This window comes from Falco peregrinus, chromosome 1 (genome assembly GCF_023634155.1).
Source record: "Falco peregrinus isolate bFalPer1 chromosome 1, bFalPer1.pri, whole genome shotgun sequence".
Classification (NCBI taxonomy): domain Eukaryota; kingdom Metazoa; phylum Chordata; class Aves; order Falconiformes; family Falconidae; genus Falco; species Falco peregrinus.
Genome location: NC_073721.1, coordinates 7,985,191 through 8,005,646, shown reverse-complemented (window position 1 = coordinate 8,005,646; position 20,456 = coordinate 7,985,191). Strand labels below are relative to the sequence as shown.

The 20,456-nt window shown below is 37.9% G+C and overlaps 1 protein-coding gene across 1 annotated transcript in view; it reads right to left on the bottom strand.

Moving 5' to 3' along the window:
• Positions 1–20,456, bottom strand: part of LRMDA (leucine rich melanocyte differentiation associated) — a 680,646-nt gene that overhangs the window by 290,488 nt on the left and 369,702 nt on the right. The window contains exons 3-4 of the mRNA XM_055803455.1: positions 15,231–15,357; positions 4,805–4,944 (exon numbers count right to left, since the gene is read on the bottom strand). Of these exons, the coding sequence (XP_055659430.1) occupies positions 4,805–4,944; positions 15,231–15,357 (267 nt within the window). The remainder of the gene's footprint in view (positions 1–4,804; positions 4,945–15,230; positions 15,358–20,456) is intronic.

The window sequence follows — 20,456 nt, the reverse complement described above, 5'->3', positions numbered from 1 at the left end:
ATCTCTCTATACATGTAACAATAATTATAGTTATGTCTTGACTTACTGTGCTAGTATGGACGAATTGGGGTATTATGGACTTCCAATTTATGTGGCTGAACAAAAATGTTCTAATAGCCCTTGCTCATAAACCCTTCCAGTGGCTATCCTCATGTGGAAGTTGTGTGGCTATTCAATGTCTAACAAATACAGCAGGTTTTTTTTTTCTTCCAGGTACTGTAGAAATTACAAGGCCTCCTGCAAACGGTGAAGTAGCACAGATTCATAGATTATACAGATGTAAGGGAATACCCTAATCATCTCATTAAGTACATAAAAAACATATACAGAAGTACCACAAACTTCAATCCCTCCTGCTAAAAGAGAGCCTCAGCAGTACGTTCACTGCTATTGACCCAGTAGCATACTTTTCATTACTGAGAATTTCTACTCTCCTATTGCTTCTTGAATATGTATGTATGTATTTATATCAACACCCAAATTCAGTAACAAGACTATTTAAAACAGATGAGTAGGTTCTGCCTCCATTAAAAAAAAACAAAACAAAACCCCCACTAAACCAAAACAAAATCACAGTAAACCACAACAAAACTGCAAGGAAACTGAAAATGCTACAGGAGGACCCAGCATTTCACAGAATCAGACCTGTGGGGTAGGAATAGCTGATTTAGCTTGAAAAGTTAATCCATATAAAACGCATGCACTTCCTTTCTTGCTGTTATATCTTAAGAGGACTCCATAAGGTTATCACCATTTGTTCCCCTTGCCAAAGATAGCATATCTAGTATATGTACTTTTAAGCTAATTTAAAATAAACTCAGGCATTTGTTTCCACTTGCCCTTGTTTCCATGTCAACAGCACTTAATGAATGCATCATTCCAGGAAATGTCAAGAAGGAGCAAAGAAGAATGAACAAGCACCGAAAACTTCACACATGGCGTACATCCTTCACAACCATATCGCTTTAATGAAAATAGGTGAGGTCACCTGCAGCATTCACAAATGCTTTGTAATACATTCTGACCCAGATGCTTTTTCGCAGTTCAGTACCACCACGTTTGAAGTTTTCACTGCAAACAATGCCCCCACAGAACTGACCAAGTGCGGGTACAAGAGAAGCAACCACCAATTACTGTGTTGACTTCTGTTACTTTGATCTCCAGGTCGTGACCTTTGCTTTCACGCAATCTTCAAAGCAGAGATTGCAGAGTAGGTTATTTTAGAGGACGCGCTCTTTTGCAAGCTAGTTTTCTGTGCTTCATGCTTCCTGTTAGAGCCAAAAGCTTTTAAAACTTTCCTATCACCATATTTCAGATATTCTGCTTTTCCTTGCCCTCACCCCCAAGACATCCCTTTACAAAATATTGCCTCCCAAACAGAGAAAGCTTAAAGAATAAGGTAAAAAAAAAAAAAAAGAACTTATAGCACCTTTTTTTCTTTTAACAGAAAGGAACTAAAGCCATTTACAATGATGGAAAAAAAAATGAGTTTTTAAAATGAACCAAACAAGTTTGCTTAGAAAAATACCACAGAAAGGAACTTTCCATTTTCTTTTCCTTTCCAAGCAAAAATTCCAATAACAAACACAGAAATATTTTCATCAATTTGTTCTCCTCCACATCTGAAAGGTAAGAAGGATTAAGAGGGATGGAAAAAAATAGTTTATTTTTTTCTAAAAACAAAACAAAAAAAGGAATGAAATACAAAAAACCCTACTTAAATGTTACTATGTTTCTTCGAAAAAACTAACTACTTAGAGAAAAAATCACAACAATGTTTTTGTATAAAACCTAAATTTCATGAAGAACTAGGGAAAAGCTTTGGAACTGAAATGAATAGAAATGCTGTACCAATGGATTACCTGAGGAACCAGATCATAACTTCTTGACAAAAAGCACAGTTTTATAATTTTCCCAAGCATTTATGATAAAACCTAAGGCGGAATATTGCTTTTTATCTGTGTTACTAATACCACAGTAAATCACTGGGCCTTCTGTTCTTAAAAAAATTCATCTTCCACATTTTTTTAAGGTTGAGATTTTGGAGTTTTTTACAGATCTTTTCAGTCTGTTGGAATGCGAAGATTAAGTAAAGCTTTGATTACTAGCACCTTTCTCTTTCTGGTTGAGGAATTAAATAGCCTGAACTCTAATTGAACTCAGTTGGAATGAAATTAAAGCTCAATGAAAAATGAAACTGTGGTTCCAATGGTCACTGCAAAAAATTTACAAAAAGAAGTTCCCATTCAGAACAAAACAAAACCAGTTAAAGTTTATGGTAAAGCAAAATGTTGACATAATTCAGGTTCACTGACATGCAATCTCCTGATGCTTTCTGTGTGACAAGTTTTCTCAAAAAGAAAAAAAATCTTAGGAAAAAAAAGTTACTTCAAACTATTAAAGAATGCTGAAACTGGCCATTTCAAACTTTTGCTTTTGAGATGTGAAGCAATACATTTGATAAAATACAAATACTGTCTCACTCAGGAGAGCTTGCTGCTGTTAAATCTGTGAGATAAATCTGTAAGTTTGGAGGACAGAAGAAAAAAGTTGTGTCCAAGATGCTTCAGAATATGTATTCAAAACACTGGATTAGGTACTCAGAGTAAAATTAGCAGAGAACTTTTAATCAGTTGCACCGTGTAGGTGAATATATTCCCCTAAAGACAGATAGATAGAAAGAGAGGGATGGATGTTTTTGCATTTTGAGTCTAATATTGTCTGGCAAACACATTTCATATAACATAACAAATAATTATGGAAAAGGATCAGGAAGCTTTCACTATAGCAGCAGAACCATAAATCATTCAACTAATTAGAAGTCCATTCTCCTTACTTAAAAGAGCTTTAATTAACCCAGTTTTTATGGAAAAAAAGAAGAGGGGGGAAAAAAAGAAAAAAACCCAAACCACCTCCAGGTTTTTAAAAAACTGAGGGGAAAGAAAATAGAAGCAACTTTGCAGTTTCCAGCACATGCATAAATACAATCACTTCACACTTTGACACGGTCGTTTGCTACAGTGTGACCTAAAACTACCTTGACCTCCCTGAAATCAACATTTTTGCATTGAAATGAAACAACAGACATGCTTGTTTTGATGTATGGCTGTGTGACATATTATAAATATTACATCACATAACCACAGAGGATGTCAATCAATAAAGAATTTCTTCAGACAGCACTAAATGAACCATGGGTTCTTGCCTCTGAATGGCTCCTTTAACATACTACTTTTGCTTAAATGATTAATAGGAGACATATTGTCAGAAAACATACTTAAAGTGAAAAACAGTAAACTGTAGAAATATCATTCATTTTTTAAGCTATTCTCTAGTGCAAATGTCACATAAATTTACATAGAGACAGCACTATTAGACTCTCATAGGCTGGAGAGCAGGCACACCTTCCACTTAAGTGTGAAAGCAATGGGAAAATATTCTATTAAATCTAGGCTGCTCTACGTCATCAAAACCAAAATGCTACAGCTAAGCTGAAGTCAAGAGTTTAATCACCAGAAGGTGAAAGTCTTTACACTAAGGGTAACCTAGAAATCCTTCTCCCAGATTTGGAACAAAGAGAAATGTACATGTACACCTGGGACAGCTGTGCTACTGTTTCAACCTAGAGCAGGCATGAGCAATAACTGGTGCATCAAATTCATACCACTTCCCAATAAACCCGCTTTTAGTCTCCACCACTTTGTATTGTTTTATCCTAACTCCTACAGCAGAGTTTGGATTACATGAAGATAAAATCAGAGGTTTGTTACATAACTCTGAATACTGTGGGTGATCTGCTAATAAAAACTAAGCTCAGGCTCTGCAAGGTCAGCAGCGTGGTGACCAGTGCCGCTTGGCTTTGACTTGCCTCAGCCAACATGAAAAATGCCAGCACACAGAGACTGAAATCTTTGATCATATCTGAGCAAGGAAAAGGAAAATCAAATTACTTTTGTTCTTGTTTCTTGTTGGTTTGTTTTGTGGTTTGTTTGTGGGTTTGTTGTTTGTTGTTTTTTTTTTTAAAATAATCAGTGTCTCACCTAAATGTTATAGCTGTGAAGATTATGTCACTTCAGCAGACATTCTGTAAGTTTTAGATCTATACTCACAGTCATAGTCAGTCACAAGTATTTTTATTTTTTAAAAAATAACCGTTGTAATCTTTAGCAACATTTCAGTTGGACATACAGTATTTTATCAGGCTTCCATATTAATTTCCAGGTGACCTTGTGTGTAATCTAGCTAATCAAAATTACATTCTAGAGACAGTTTGGGCTTTTTTATTTTAAACTGAACACTAACTGCTGTGAGTAAAGCAGCGTGATATAGGAGTCCTTTCTTCTGTGATCTTTAACAGTGCCTTGATAACTACAGTAGAAAAAACTCATAACCATAATCAAACGTTAGTAAAAGACAATGCAACTGGCTGAGTGTAGTGATTTATTATTTTTTTTTATTGACTGTCACCATTTGCGCAGGTGAACATTGCCTTACCTTGGCCTTCATGAACAAAAGGCTGTAAGTAAGCACGCATGAGCATCCACATTGAAGAAATCCTGTGCACACCTGCTCAACTCAAACATGTGCTGTACAGCACCAAAATGTTTCCTGAAACAGGGCTGCTCAGAGTGATCTCGCTGAAACGGGGTGACTCAAATCCCCAGGTGTTTCATGGCAGAAGATGCCACAATGTTTTCAGAATAGAGTAGGTGTTTGAGAGTCTGAGTTGGTTTTAGTTCAACATTTTCCTGGTAATAAAACAAAACTGACATACATTATTGTATCTACAAGTGAAAACACTAACCTGTACCTCTGGTAGTCATCTTCATCCTTTTCTTTGCAGACCAGTTCATTTGGGCAAGCCATGTTTCCAAGTAAACTGAGATACCGTAGTGATGGCGCAACTTCAGCCAAATGGTCCAAAAGGCTTTCCAATTCTGTTATGTGTCAAAGGTTGCGAGTTAAGGATTCAATGACATTAACAAAAAAAAAGCATTTAGAGTTGCATCACTGCTGATTTAAACGTACATTTCAATAACTGACAATCAAATTTAGTATGGCATTCGGGAGAATGTCACATTAATTGTTCCAAGGGCAAACAGGGATAAACTTCAGTCAGTTTTTTGGCAAGGAATGAAAGAATTCGGCTGTTTTGTCATTCTTTTCTCCTCCTTTCTTTCCTAGGTGGTTCACTACAAAACATTAAAACTTTGACAAAATGATGGATGCTGTGTGGTAAAATGGCTAGCAATTGCTGGAGCCATGAAACTTTTCCAGCACGGAAACAAACAGTTAGTTTCACAGCACATTCATCACTAATATATTCAGTCCACTGGAAAATGAGTTTAAAAAAGAAAAAAAAAAAAAAAAAGAAAAGAAAAAAAGTAAGTCAAACCACAACAACCCACTTTCGCTCCCAGCATACAAATGCTTTGAGTGTGACAGCAACATATTTGTAATTACTCAATTAGTATATGTCAATTAATGCTTCACTAAGTGCAACTTAAAGACTCCGGTGTATTTTATGTAGGAAGCTTTAAAGTCCTGTAAAGCATAATGTTTTTCATTAAAACAGCATTATATATGGGTATTCATGAGGCTTTTTACCTTAACTATATTCCTCAGAACATAAATAATGATGATACACCTTTGATACCATAAACTACATTAAAACAAACAAGCAAATAAAGGTTAAACTATCTTTTACCCACTTCAATATTGGAAACCACAGCTTAGGTTTAAGCATAAAAACAATATTCAACCATTTTCACCCTGTCAATTGGTCAAATAAAGCAAATTATTTTATTAAAGTATAGCGTGACAGTCTCTAAGACTCAAACTATACATTCTTATTTAATTCAATTTGCATGCAAAGAAAAAAGTGTGATTCTCAAAAAAGATGCCACACATATGCATGCAAAAAGTTTTCAATGTTTAAAAACTGACTGATTTAAACAATAGTAATAATTATTCAAAACCATTAAAGGGCATTTTCATTCCTCTGTTTTTATCCACTCTTGCTGTTAGAGACCACAACTATTGTTTTAAATCCTCAGTTCACTTGTGTTGCTATTATTTATACTTGATTTATGTGTTTCTGTTATCTTTGTTATTTTTAGCTGATGGAATTTACTTTATTTCTTCACCCCAATATCTTAAGGGCAACAGAAGCAATAGAGAACAGAAAGAGCAGCTTCATTGTTAAAAATGCGGTCTTCCTTTTGTAAGCCTGAAGTTTTATTATATTTCCCAACACATACGAAGATCATGCTGACAATTATTGATTTTAATATATTAAAATCAATGTATCTACATAGATGATGTTCCGTCCTGTAAGGTCTGAGGAATCTTACTCAAATATTTTGTTGGAGTGAGAAAAACAAGAGTTTGAAATCAGTTTTATGAATTAATTAAAAAGCTAAAAATGCTAATTTTTACTTTGGCAAAGCCACCTTATGGAATGCTATATGCCACTAAGTAATCAACCAGACCCTAAGAAAAATTGTCTTTTTGTAGCACCACAAGATATAAATCTTCCTTGTTAGCCAGGATGAATTCCCAACCAAAATTTGGTGCTAATTCTCATCTTCTCATCTCTGGCCCCCAAGCTCATATGTAAACCTTTTCATGGCTCTTTCAAGGTAGTATGTGATTGTGATGGGAAGGTCACAGCCTTTTCCCACACATGTTCAAGTGCAAGGCTTTTTAAAAATTTCCTAAAACAGTTAAGAGAAGGGCTTGAAACTGGCACCCATCCTCAGCCAGGAGAAACACTTAATTTCTTGCCGGATTGCTTAAGTTGCATAAAGGTTCCCCGAGAGAAACAGTTTATTATTACAAAAGACAGTTATTTCCATAACAACAGTCACACACAGGGGGTTAGCTATTACAAGGCTTAAATTGCTTCTGGCCATTTCTTATCGGAAGAAAAGAAATAAAGAAATCCACCAAAACACCAAACCCCAATCATTTTGCTTCCTCTATGGAGTAAACATGCAGAATTTTTGCTTGTCAATTCAGCAGGCATTTTTCTGGGCTAGCAGCTTTTCTCCCCAACAATTTGCTGAATGGGGAGGTATTCTGACTCCCATCTGAGCATGCATATTTAGGGGCAAATATCAAAATATTCATAGATATGTAATGACAAAGAACAGTGTGTCAGCTTAGATCTGCAGAACATGTAAGACTATTTATCAAAGTGGTATGGAAAGCAAAAGGGAGAGACACCAAATTCACCAAGAGTTTTGGGTAAATAACAGTACCTGATAATCTGCACCTCAAAAAGCTGAATCTCCTCAAATTTGCCAATCAGTATCTCGAATCTAAACCCTGAGCAAAATTATCTCACGAGGATAACTGGGAATCACACACAGGCTTCTTTCCACACAGTGCTGTGTTAGACTCCCTAGATCTCTTTATCATTTACTCATGTCCCTCTACTGAAACAGACAGTTAGCATCCTAGTGTTATTTTAATTTCAGCTGCAACAGAAACACGTGCACAGGACAAACACCAAGAATCTGATAGAATCACCTCAGAAGGTCACTAGTTCACAGAAAAGTCACAGCTCTGCAGGCTCGGACAGCCCAAAAATAAAACACCAGCAGCACCCAAGAAGAAACCAATGATATGATAGTCAACTGCTTAGACCAGAATCAGCAGTTACATGACAAATAAAATAAATTACCTGTTCTTTAGGACTTCAACAATCTTTTCTGATTCTCCTTAAATACAAAACAAAACAAAATGCAAGGTACCAATGATTTTTACAAGAAGTCCCATCCACCTGCCATAACAGTTATTCTTTACAAAGCACGTAGGAAAAAATAAAAGATATCCTGTTCAAATTCTCACAATTAAGTGTTTCACAGAGATGAGTCATAAGTCATGGTGCCCTTCCAGGGAACTGTTTCATTAATCAGCATGACCTCAGGGCAGCTCTCAATCCATTCCCTACCCAGCCTGTATTGATACTGGGAGCTGCCCCGACCCAGGTGCAGGACACTGCACTTGGCCTTGTTGAACATCGTGAGGCTTGCTAGGGCCCACCTCTCAAGCCTGTCAAGGTCCCCCCAGATGGCGTCCCTTCTCTCCAGCATGGCCACTGCAGCACATAGCTTGGTGTTGTCATCAAACTTGCTGAGGGTGCACTAGATCTCACTATCCATGTTGCCCACAAAGATGTTAAACAGGGTCAGTTCCAACATTAACCCCTGAGGATCAATCACTGGCCTCCCCTTGGACACTGAGCTGTTGACTACAACTCTTCAAGTGAGACCATCCAGCCACTTCCTTATCCACCAAGGGGTCCACCCATCAAATTCCTGTCTCTATTAATACCTCTCTTTTGAACAGACATTGACTAAACCGGAAGTTTGTAGCAACAATAATTTTAAACTCTTCAGCTCTTTAGCTCACAAGCTACAACATTAATTCTCAGCAATTATACAGCAACGGTCCCCTCCAAAAATGCAACCTGGCCTCCATGAATCATTAACACAAACATACCAGACATACTTCAGTATTTCATCCCATCAAAAGACTATACTGACTTCTTGTACTATTTCTAGTTTTAGATTAGGGAAATGTTTACAAGAACTGGGTATCTCTCATACACAGATTAACTTTTTTAGGCGTCTTCATTATGTTACACATATGTATACCACACATGCATATTTACAGTAAACCTATCAACCACATAAATAAGCACAAGCTGGCAAAACCATGTCACCATATTTTTTGTTCAGAAAAACAAGCACTACCAGCAAAACTGAGACATTAGCAATAGAATTACTTGGAAAATATAGTACTATGTGGGTCCAGTTAAGCTGCACAGTAATTTATTTTTTTGCAAGTTTTATGTAACCAAAAATATTCTACAAATAAGTATGTTCTGACTTGTCTATTTTCACTCACTATCTAGTACCCAATATCAGAGTTTTTGAGGTTCTCCAGAAGTCAAAAAGAACAAGCAAAAGCCCAAGGCAAATTAGGCAGTTCCCTTCTCTGGCTAAGAATTAACTATATGCAAGCTCATAACATATTTGTTTGTTAGTTTTGTAGCCTGGATTAAAATTCTTGTGCTAGTCAGGACTAAAGCCCCCTATAAACCCTTCAAAGATTAGTTCCATGGTATACAAGACCACGACCAAGGAAGGATTGGTGTGATTCAAAGTTAAATTGCCCCCAGGGAATATTACATTTCAACAAGGTCAAAGTTGTAAACTGTGAGTGGATAGTATAATGCCACTTCGCTTAGCCAGTTTTAGGAGACCCTCACAAGCAGGGACAGCCATTTTGACAGCTAGCACAGTAAAAAGACCATTCTGTTACACCTCTGAGAGGCTGTGTGGATTCACACAGAAACTACTGGATGATGCCTCACGTGTTCTACTATTCTAGACCTCTGTATCCTGAAGAGTCTCTTTAGCTATGTCTTTTCACTAGTCCCTCCAGCATATTTCCAGTGCACAGACACTGCATGAATCCTTTACAGAGAGTAATTCATCGGTCCAGCTGCTTTAAGTGCTGAGGACTGATGCTAGTCATCCTCAAAGCCCACAGTTTCCTTTCTCAACAGTAAACTTGGTATAACCATATTCGTGGTTGTTCTTCAGGGACAACTGCTGGTCAGACCTATGCAGAAACACAACTTCTGCTGACAGTTTCTAAATTAAATCTGTCTATATAACTCTATGCAAATGCTATGCTAACATATAACTGTTCAAGCAAACTAACCTATCTCACCACTACTCAATCAGTTTTTGCATATAGTTTCAAGTACAGAAAAGAACCTGGAATTTCTTTCCGTAACCTTTCTCTCTGCCGCAGATCTTTTTACTAGTCGCACAGTCAAATATATTGCCTTTATAAGAAAAGTCACCACACTTGTTCTCTGTCTCAGTGCTTTCCCAGTTGCTCCACCATTTTCCTTCAAAAAGCTTGTGCTTAGTCTTTCCAAAGTTTCGGCCACCCCACTTCCTCAAAAGAGTTGAAGGAGACGTTTTCATGTTAATGACTTTCTGTGACTACAGCTTTTCAGGAGTCTTTGGAAGCAAAGAGACAAAGTAAGGAGCAGTCAGTTTTACATTCAAAATATTTCTGAAACATGTACATAGAGAATATCAGAAGTATCACAGAGAACTCCAGACTGCCATGCACTAAAGCCCAAAACTGTAATTCAAGTCTTCTCCCAACTAACCATGTCATGCAGATGCTGCAATCAAACCTAACATTAAAACAGCTGGATAGCACTTCTACCAGTGTCATAAATGAGCAAGGTACCTATATTTATTCCCATTTGAAACATTTGCCTCAATTAAATTTATTACAAACACGATGTAGCAATCACAAGCTATTCCATAGGCAAATACCCTTGAAGCAGAAGTTACCAATTCTCCTCTGAAAGCAGTGTGAAAAGATCTTTGCCACCTGAACGCTTTTCCATTAGAATGTGCTAGGTCTTCAAGGTTGGATAACCACAGAAATAGCCTGCAATATGCAAGTATACATCTTCCCCCTTCTGTATGTGCAATAGGATGTCACGCACAGTCATTTGTATGCCAGGTTCTGGCCTGAAACCCTATCTGGTAGGGAGATCAGGCCTTGAGATAAGGACTTGTTCACTGACTTTAAAACCATTTCCCTCAAGAAAGAAAAGGTGCGGCACAGGTGGTAATTAACCAAACATACTGAATACTTGGGGAAAACAAAACAAAACAAAAAACCCTCCTGTTCTGCATACCGGAGCATTAGTTTTCGCTGTGTAGCTGGAGTTGCCAGTGCTTTTAAGGGTATTTCAAAAAGCTCATGGTTCCAAGGCTGCAGATTTGAAGATAGGCTTTCAATGTTGTTAGGTATATCAACATGAGAAAAAGAAGAAATGTTTCTATTCCTCCAATGAAATTGTGTTTCTGGTTCTCCAGAGGAGATCAACCTGAAAACATGTGTCCTTTCTTTCAAAGTTTGGTTTTTTGTTTGGATTTTTTTTTAAACACTATTCTGCCCAAATGTTCAAGCTTCCCAAAACAACAGAAGGACAATCAAGAATAAAGCAGCAGCTCACTGTTTTCTAAAAAGTTCCGACATCTGCAGATGAACTGGTCCAAGCACTGCTGTAGAACAGGGTAAGGAATCACCTGGACTGAAGACTACCTCCCTCTTCCATAGATGCTCGGCATCAGGCATTCACATTAATTTTTACTTTAGGTACACTTTAATCTAGAAGAAAGATTTTTGGCTCACGAGGTACTGCCGTTCTCTAACAAGCCACATCCATAACTGTGGCATGCGGAGCTCAGAAGTGTATGCAGGAAACTGCTGTACTATTTCAGCTTAGATCTTTGTTTAGTGAAGATAGGGAGCTGTACATAATAGGAGACAATTTATGCCTTTAACATATTAATTCAATCTAAACATCAAGTCCTCAGCACTTAACTTAATGGATACTGGTCAGACTGGGACTTCTAGGTCTTCAGATACTTCAGAATAATGCAGGAACAAGCACAAAGGCAAAGTAAATTACAACTTAAAGTTTGGGGTTAAACAAATCTGTAACTGTTAGGCATTATGATGAGACCGCTGTAATGACAGATTATACCAGAAGTACTTATTGGTACATTCTTCAGTTGAGATACTCAAATCATGCTGTTTTCAAAGACTCAAGAACATGTAATCCTCAGATCTGAACCACACTGATAACTCTTCTTGCCATAAGTAATGCATATATCATTATGGGCATTCTGCCCAGCTCTAGATTTCCCACTGTGTGGTGTCAAATATTTTGGTTTTCCCCTAACCCATTCCAGCTTAGACCTAGATTCAATGTCTACATTCTACACCTACATTCTACACCTACATTCAACACCTTCATTCTGTATCAACTTTGCTATCGGTTCTTCAGAAGTATACAGAATGTATGTTAAACGGACTGGACTAAGAAATAGGGGGGATTCTGCAGAGAATCACAGATCTGGTTTGTTATCAGAGGTGTCTATTTTGAAGTGAAGCAGTGAACTAAGGAGTTCAAATGAGGCAGATGCTAATTTTCAGCATAAAGTTATATATATTTGACAAACTATCACTGCTGCCCTTTTGAGTAATTGTAACAAATACTAAAAACATTGAAATGTAAAGGAAGGTGAAATGTCTATATTGCATAGTCTTGCTGTAACACCAGCCATAACCAGCACAGCAAAAAGCCATGAAGCCTCATGCTGCTATCACGGAGAGGAATGAACCTATTCAGACGTTTCACGAGTCTTAGTATCTTGTGAACACACTTATAAGGAGAAATGAGGCTTCCTGTTACAACCATAGGTGACTGCAGTCATGAGTCCTCCCCCGAAACCAACTTCCTACCTACCACGCATCCATCTTAGCCTGGAGTGCTTTCTGCCATCTGTGGTGGCTGGTAGAGAAACGAAGATCTTTCCCAAAGTATATCAGACTTGTGTAAAAACAAGCATACTCTACACCTAAAAAAAGCATGTTAGAGACATGCAATCCGACACAGCACAATGTTGATAACTATCCTTTATATAATTCAGCTATATAGACTGCACTTCAAAATATTTTTAATGGATTACTCATTACAGAAAAGACTTTAAAGGAGTAATATTTGAATTTTCTTCTTCCATTTCTAGTAGAAAAACTGGTAGTGAAGAAAAAAATTTTAGATCATTCTTCAAAGTATTTACCTGATTTAGAGATTAGCTTTCACATTTCCACACTGTATCCAGACATTGTGTTAGGAGGGGCCAAATGTTATTTACACATGCAACGCCAGACAATAAGTGAACCATGTAAAAGGAGTGGAAAGCTCTTATCAGAACTAACAAAACAGGATCTTGGAACAAACGAAGCCAAAATAAAAGGAGTGTAATAGCAAAGTGTAAAGTAATATTGAGACACCCAGGAAAGCTCTTCTGTGAATTTAATAAAGTTTACATTTCTTCCGGTTTTCACAGGGGTCTGTTTGGCTTTTTGTTTGTTTTCATCTCTCCCTCTCTCCATATGTATATAGTTATGTGTACACATATAATTTTTAATTTAATACAAAAACCTGGTAAAATTCCACCAATTGAAGTTTTGTTTTAGATCGGTTTTCTTTGTTCACCTGTGTCCTTTCCGTAATGCTACTGTCATACTAAACCTTCCTTCCTGTAATGTATTTCCTTATTCTATTAAATGTACATTTTTACTTGAACATTTTTCAATTAATTCTATGGAGAAATCATTAATTAAAAGAAATGTTTCAAGTTCAAGCGACACCTTTTTCAAATATTGTATCCACAATGAAGAGAGGAATCTGGTAGGTCTCTGTGCTTCTCAAGACTGCTGTATCTTCCCTACAAGAGATCACTACTCCTTAGGGCTCAAAACATTAATGATAGACAGCGGTTATTTTTCCTGCTCTGGGCAGTTAGTATACATCAGGTGTTTTACAAGCATTTCTGCAACTCCTCTATTACATTATTGGCAGCACACTACAAAACGTTTACATTATTTTTACAACCTGGGTAGCTCAATACCCTCAAAGCTTGAACTTCATAGTTTTAAGATTGAATTAAAAAATCCCAGGATAGATCAGATCCTTCTTATTATGTTATCATTGACTTTGAGAGCTTATTCACTTGACAATAGTATTTTAAGTATGTCTGTGAGACCAGCAGAAACTCTTTAAAGAATACTACTAACAGGATAATTTTCTCCCCGCCTTCTATTTTTGTTCACCAGGTTCTTATTCAATAGACCTGTCCTCCTTTTGGTAAGCACAACGGACCCCCTTGACACCTCCCAAAGAATAAATACACTAATGTGCTTTTGGGTCTTATGGCCAGATTTACATTTCATGCTTTGTAGAAGGAGATGCGCTGCACCAGGCATGCCACCACCCACAGCATCAGCAAAGATGTTCTTGTACATTCTTCATCAAAGTATGCCCAGTTCAGATTATACCATGGCAGCAAGCAATAAAACCAGCCACTCAAATAAAACCCAGAGAAGCCTGGCATTAACCAGAAATCTAGCGAAATACCTGGTACAGCAATGAGTGTTGCTGCTCAGGAGACACTCTTGGCAAATTTCCAGGGCCCCCAGAATAAAAGTTACTCTGCTGATTTTTATTTATTTATAGAGTCAAAAATAAGTGCAGAAATCTTAGAACCTGCAGTTATTTTTATTCTCCTCAGTAGGAGGATTTTGCTTTAGTAGGAGGTAAATTGCTCTCTGTTTACATTGTCTGTAATAAAAGCCTGCAGTTGAGCAGCCCTGTCCTCACACGGCAATTACAAAGAGAGGGCTTGCATGCTCTGTGCTCTATGACTCTGCAGGCCTCGGCTGGCCTTGTGGCCACGCTTTGATCGCACTTCATTTCTGTAAAACCATATATTCTGCATCTTCAAATCTCCACAAGGGTCAAAGTATGGGAAAATTATTTAATAATCGAGTCCATGCCCAGCCCTTGCAGATAATTAGTTTTTACAGACCATTACTATAAGCTTACAGGCTGGGGGCTCTGATTCAGCAGAGTACTTAGGCAAATGCTGAAATATTTGTTCTGGATAAACTTAAGCAGGCACTAACTTCAGGCATACGGAGAAGTGACTGATTGATTATGAATGGATTTAACCATCCATCTAAAAACTTTAATGTATTAAGACCTTGATTTGGACAGCATTTTATATGAATTTATAAAGAGTTGGAACACAGAGAACACAGCAACTTGCTTTCACAGCTGTGCTGCACAGCAGCTACCAAATTGTGCATATTACCAGCTTCATTAAAGTACAGAAAGGTATTGCATTTCCTGGTTGGGTTTTTTTATTATTATTATTTTTACTTTAACGTCGTAAGAGCTATTTAAAATACAAAAACTTCGTAGCATTTCACTGCACTCTCTATTCCACTAGAGGTCAGCCTGCAACAGAACCCCAGCAAACACAGGCTCTGCTGCACACTGCTAGCACTGACATTATTTTCTTTCTCTATTTTATCTATTAGAAAGATTTCTGCAGAGCCATAACTTAGATCTCTCACTAAAATGGAGCAACAGGAAGATATAATGGTGCATTTCATTTATGAATGACCTATAATAAATTACTATGAAGTATTCCAGGTGCCAAACGAGAGAATGCTTTGTCTGCACATGAACTATATTTCACATACCTTAATTTGGCTGACACATAAAACTCATTTGACATTTTGCAGGTATTTCTTTGAAAGGATATTTGGTTCTTGTTGAGCATTAAGGTGTGGAGGTGGGGTAACCTGGGTAACAGAAGGTCATTTCCGAGTAGATTGTTGTCCAAGATCAGCTCCTCCAAGTAACTGAACGTTTTCAGTCCTTCTAGTGACCTGCAAACGACAAAGGCAACAGGAAAAATGATACTCCACTAAATCAGGGAGGCCATTATGAGCTGAAATAAATATTTTAACCTTCCCTTTCAGGAGTGGGAATAGTTTTGGTTTGGGCCTGTCAGAAGAGTGAATGACAAGCATTAGTGGCAAGGGGAGTGCTGGCACTGCAACACATCCTTCACATGCTGGCAGGATGAAGGATGGGGGTCACTTAGTGAGTAGCCAGGATCCAAAACAAAAGGCTTCAGATATGGGGCCTGCAGGATGAATTTGTCAATGTCTTGTGCCTTCAGGCACCCAGCCTCGCCTGACCCTAACCTCCATTCCCAAGATAAATAACTCTGTCACAGTTCACCTTCATTCCCTGGACACAAATTTAAGTTGTCATCCATCATTTCTGCCAAGAAATATCATACCCCGCTAACAATAATAAATACAACTTCAAGTATCATTTCTTAGCAGTTACCTTACATGCAATAATAGGAAATGAAGAAGAGATATATTTTTTCCTTTTTATTAACCACTTAATTTGCTTCTTGAGTCCCTGCAAACAAAATAAAATGTTCTCTACAAAATAAAATGCAGAATTACTCCAGACAGAAAAGGCATTTGCTTTCTTTTTGGAACTTACTGTCCCACTGTCAAGCCACAGGGTCAGACTGCAGAGAGCAGTTCTTTAAAAAGGAGCATTTCACAACATGAAAGTGCGGATGATGGTTTGTAAACAAACAAGATTCTGGAGGTATTCATTCCTCTGATAGCAAAGTACGGGGCAGGGGAAGGGGGGGTGAACAAAACTAAAAACACTTTTGTACCTTGTTAAGGCATCTTTTCCAAACTTGATCCTTAATGCTTGCACATTCCAACAGGAAAAAAAACCAACAAACCCACACATTAATCAACTAAGACACATGGTATACAGAGCATACGCACAGACACGCATTCACAGCTCATTCACCTACCAGACACCTAAAGATATGCTGAGATTGCATGACTTGACAGCTGATCTACTATGCCTACCAGTGGGAAGATCATCACTGTATCTCCTGGCTGTTTTATAAAATGTGATGAATAAGGGAGATGCAATCTATACTATTTATTCAGTTTCCAATGACATTTACACTGAGGGGATTTCCTCACCCTCCCCCCACCCCCAGTTTTTGGCAAAGATCAAAACTCAGCCAAGGTCCCTGTATAGAGAGTTCTACAGGCACCACTACTGGACGAAAAAACAAATATTATTAGAAAGCATATGGGTTTTGAATTAGGCAATTTAACATTCATCTGTCCAACAACAAAAAAAATAAATAAATACTGCTTTTGTAGATACAGCTTACTGACCACTTACAAATCACAGTTAGAGGGTTCAAACAACCAAAAGAAATCAAGCCGGTGACCTTTACGCTGTGTACTGTACACTAAACTATGAATATTCAAGTAACATTTGCACAACACCGGAATGGGGTATTTCAGTGCAAGGACTCCCAAGCTCTCACACTCTGTGACTCAGTGCTCTGAAAGGGAGGTACAACTATTACCAGTGCCATTTTGATGCTGGGCAGCCAGACCTGAAGAAAATTTGTCATGCCTACACGCTAAGGTATATCTACAGCATGACGGGGCACTGAGACTACCATTTCTGAAGCTGAAAGCACAAAACCCTCTATTATAAACATTGTACTGAAACAACCACCACAGTAAGAGTTGCACTTTTTGCACTTGCCTTTAATGAGCTGTTTCGGAAAAACTCGACCCAGCCTACATAAACTGTACACAGTTCAGAGCCGTGCTGGCATGCTGCGTTAAGGCAGCTATTTCAGCAAAGGGTCGCAACAAACTTGGTTTTGCCAAAGTCAAGATTAGAAAAGAGATCAGCAAACATTTCAGACAGTGCTTTCCCCCCAAGTACCTTTAAAAGGCAAATTAGCTCAGAGGAAGTAGCAGTGAGTTTATCAATTGTTATGAGTTTTCATTTCAGTTTATTTGACAAACCTAGTTTAGCAAATTCCCCTTAAATACTCTTTATTATATAAATAGTGGATTATTTCCAAGCCTCACATTTCAATGTAAGACTTTGACTTGCCAAAGGAGTTCAGAGAAGGCCACCTCCTTGTCAACACCACAGAGCCTTATGGGATGTTAATAGGTCCTTTGTGAAAAAAACATTGCTTGGGCTCTGGTCAGTGTCAGCATCAAAATACACATTGTTCCTGAGTTATGTTATGCAAATATAATACTCTCATCATGAGAATCAGCAAATGGTTGGCAACTGGCAAGGAGAAGAAAGCGCATATCCAAAACTGCTGCAGGGGAGGCATAAAACAAAATGACAAGCCATGAAGTAGGACAAAAGGCCTTGAAACACTAGAGGGAGTTGCCTATTGAAACAGCCTTTCTTTCACAAGCCTGGGCTGAACACAAGGGTACTAGTTTCATAGATACGCAGAGAAAATTGTGTGCAAATCTCCTTACACCTGTCTGGTTTTGGTAATTTTTGCCATGTAATGTTATTAGCTGCTCAGTTAAAAAGGAGCCGTGTTACACAGGGGGTTGCTTATTAATTGTTGTTTTCATGTCATCAGAGCAGTGTGCACTTGGTGATTTAATCACCTAAATTCGGAGACTGGGGAGATTGGAGGGGTTGCCACCGTACAGAGAGAGGGTGTAGCCATTAACATAAATTTACATCCCTATGTTATTTTGCTATTCACAGAATTCTCATTTTTTCATCTTAAACAGAAGAAAAAAACTAGCACCAAAACAAAATTGGTAAGACAGTTAGTAAAGAAACAAAAAAAGGAAAAAAAATGTGTTTGCTATCATTCAGTGATACCAGCTACTAAATTCAAGGCAACAATCTCTACCATCATAACATATAAGGAAATATTGCCCAGCAGTCATACTCCACAATTTAAAACCTTTAAGTACAATCCATGCAATGGGTTTTATGGTATAAACTTCAGCAGGCCCCATAAACTTCTACGTGTGTCCACTTCCCACCTGCAGATGGGGGACAAGAAAGGGTTACAATTGTGAATTGGTATATAGAAAACATTTTTGAGAAGCTGAGGTAGAAATCAGTGCAACACACCAGCATTTTTATTTTTAATGAGGGCAAGAGAGTTATCTTAATGGTCTCAAAGTATTTCCTTATGAGCCTGTTACAAAAGAGGAAAGGAGTGCATATATACACACAGCACAGCAAGCAGCACACCAACACCCTAGGAGACGTGTATAAAAAGAGGGAAACCCCCCAAAAAAGAGAATTGGTCTAAAATTTTATCTGCACTGTTTCCTGATAGTTCACAGCAGAAAAAATGTCTCCCCATGTCGGTATATTCAAACGGACACACAATTTTACCACCCCGCTACAACCAGCACTGAAAGGTCAGTGGCAAGTAGTTGTTTTCCCTAGTTTCAAAAGGCTAATAAACATCACCATGGTGTACTGCAGGTTGCTCTCCCCTCCTCTAATGACCTGAAAGCTGCCCATTATCTCACCCACAGGTACCATCTCAGTTACCTCGTTGCAGGGCTCACACTTCACTCCCAGAGGAGAGCAAGTGCTGCCAAGAGATTTCCATTGCAATTTCCAAAGTCACATCAAACCGACAAAACATCACAACGTATTCAGCGCTGCCTCATTCAAACAGAAAAAACTTTAAGTTTCCACTGTAATTAACCCTATCCTCGTTAAGATAATTATGATCAAGCTCCCTGTCACAGCTAATATCACAGCATCATTGCCTATGGCTCACGCTTTGCCCTCATTAGCTTACAAAAACACTGCGCTAAACAGGAAACTGACTCCCTCTGCAAAATGACTTAAGATGTTCTGTAAGCAGACAGTAAATAATCCTTTAGAATATAAAGGTCTCAGAAATGTCATTTTATCCAAGTCCTTTGGCTAATCAGTATGATTTCTTCCAGCTTTCTTTTCCCTAATTCATTCATGGTTTGTAAAAAAGTTTTAATCATAAAGGAATGTCACGACAGAGATTCCCTCTTCCCCCCCGCCCCCCCGATGTGTATGCATGGCAATTGTCAACCACACTATTTCATCCGGTCCCTCTGGCTTGATGGGGATTTGGTTACAATGAAAGCAAAGAGGAGCTTTTAATTTTGGTAACATTTAATAATGAAAACACAAGATTTTATAAACACACCAAAAAAAAGCACAGAAGCCTCTCAAGTCATAGACAAACCTTGGTACCCTGCAGTTGTCCTTGTCCGGGAGAACAAGCTGTTTAGAGGTATATGCGGAAAAAGAAGTGTTCCTCACGTTTTATCCCACCCCTCCATTAATAAGACAGCTGCCTCATATCTAATGACTTTTTCCTCCTGTTTAACAGGAAAAGAGAGAGCAGTTAAGAATATGTAAATGAGAGAGTTTGGCTTTAGTCTTGAAATTTATTTGCACTCTGTTGACAAGAGATAGCCATTACCAGAAGTTAAAGACAGAGCTGTTACAAAACAAGAGCTTTTAAAATACCTTTTTTCTTGCCTTTTATGTTTTAACAGATTACAGGAGAGCAAAATCAACTCGAGAACCCTACTACTAGATAATTTTAGTATTTAACAAATACAAATGCAACTTCTATTTCTCCAGTACCTGCCAGCCAAGGACCACAAAGCATTTTTTTAAAAAACATTAATGAATTACTCTTAAAAAACCTGCTGAGCTTAAAATTCCATTTTGTAGTAAAGCAGAAAGAGGTTAAGTGACTAACGAAAGGTGACCTCCAGCAATTTTCAAAGAGACAAGAAATAAAACCCAGAGCTCCTGACTTCTAGTCCTTTGACTTAACCTCCCCAAAACAAAACAAAAAGCAATAAATAAATGAGATATATATATATATATATATATATAAAACCAGAAGACAGACATACGTGTAAGTTTAGAGTTTGCATAATTCCCTGGGAATGCAAAATGTAATTTCAAGGTTTACTTGCTTTGATTCCTGTTTAATTTTAAATCCCATTTAATCAGAAATACAGCATACAAATAAGGGGGGAAACCCAAGCCATTTCCAATTCTGTTCTGATGGCGGAAGAGGTTCAGTGAATCTTCTGTGCAAACTCCCTGGGGCTGAGGC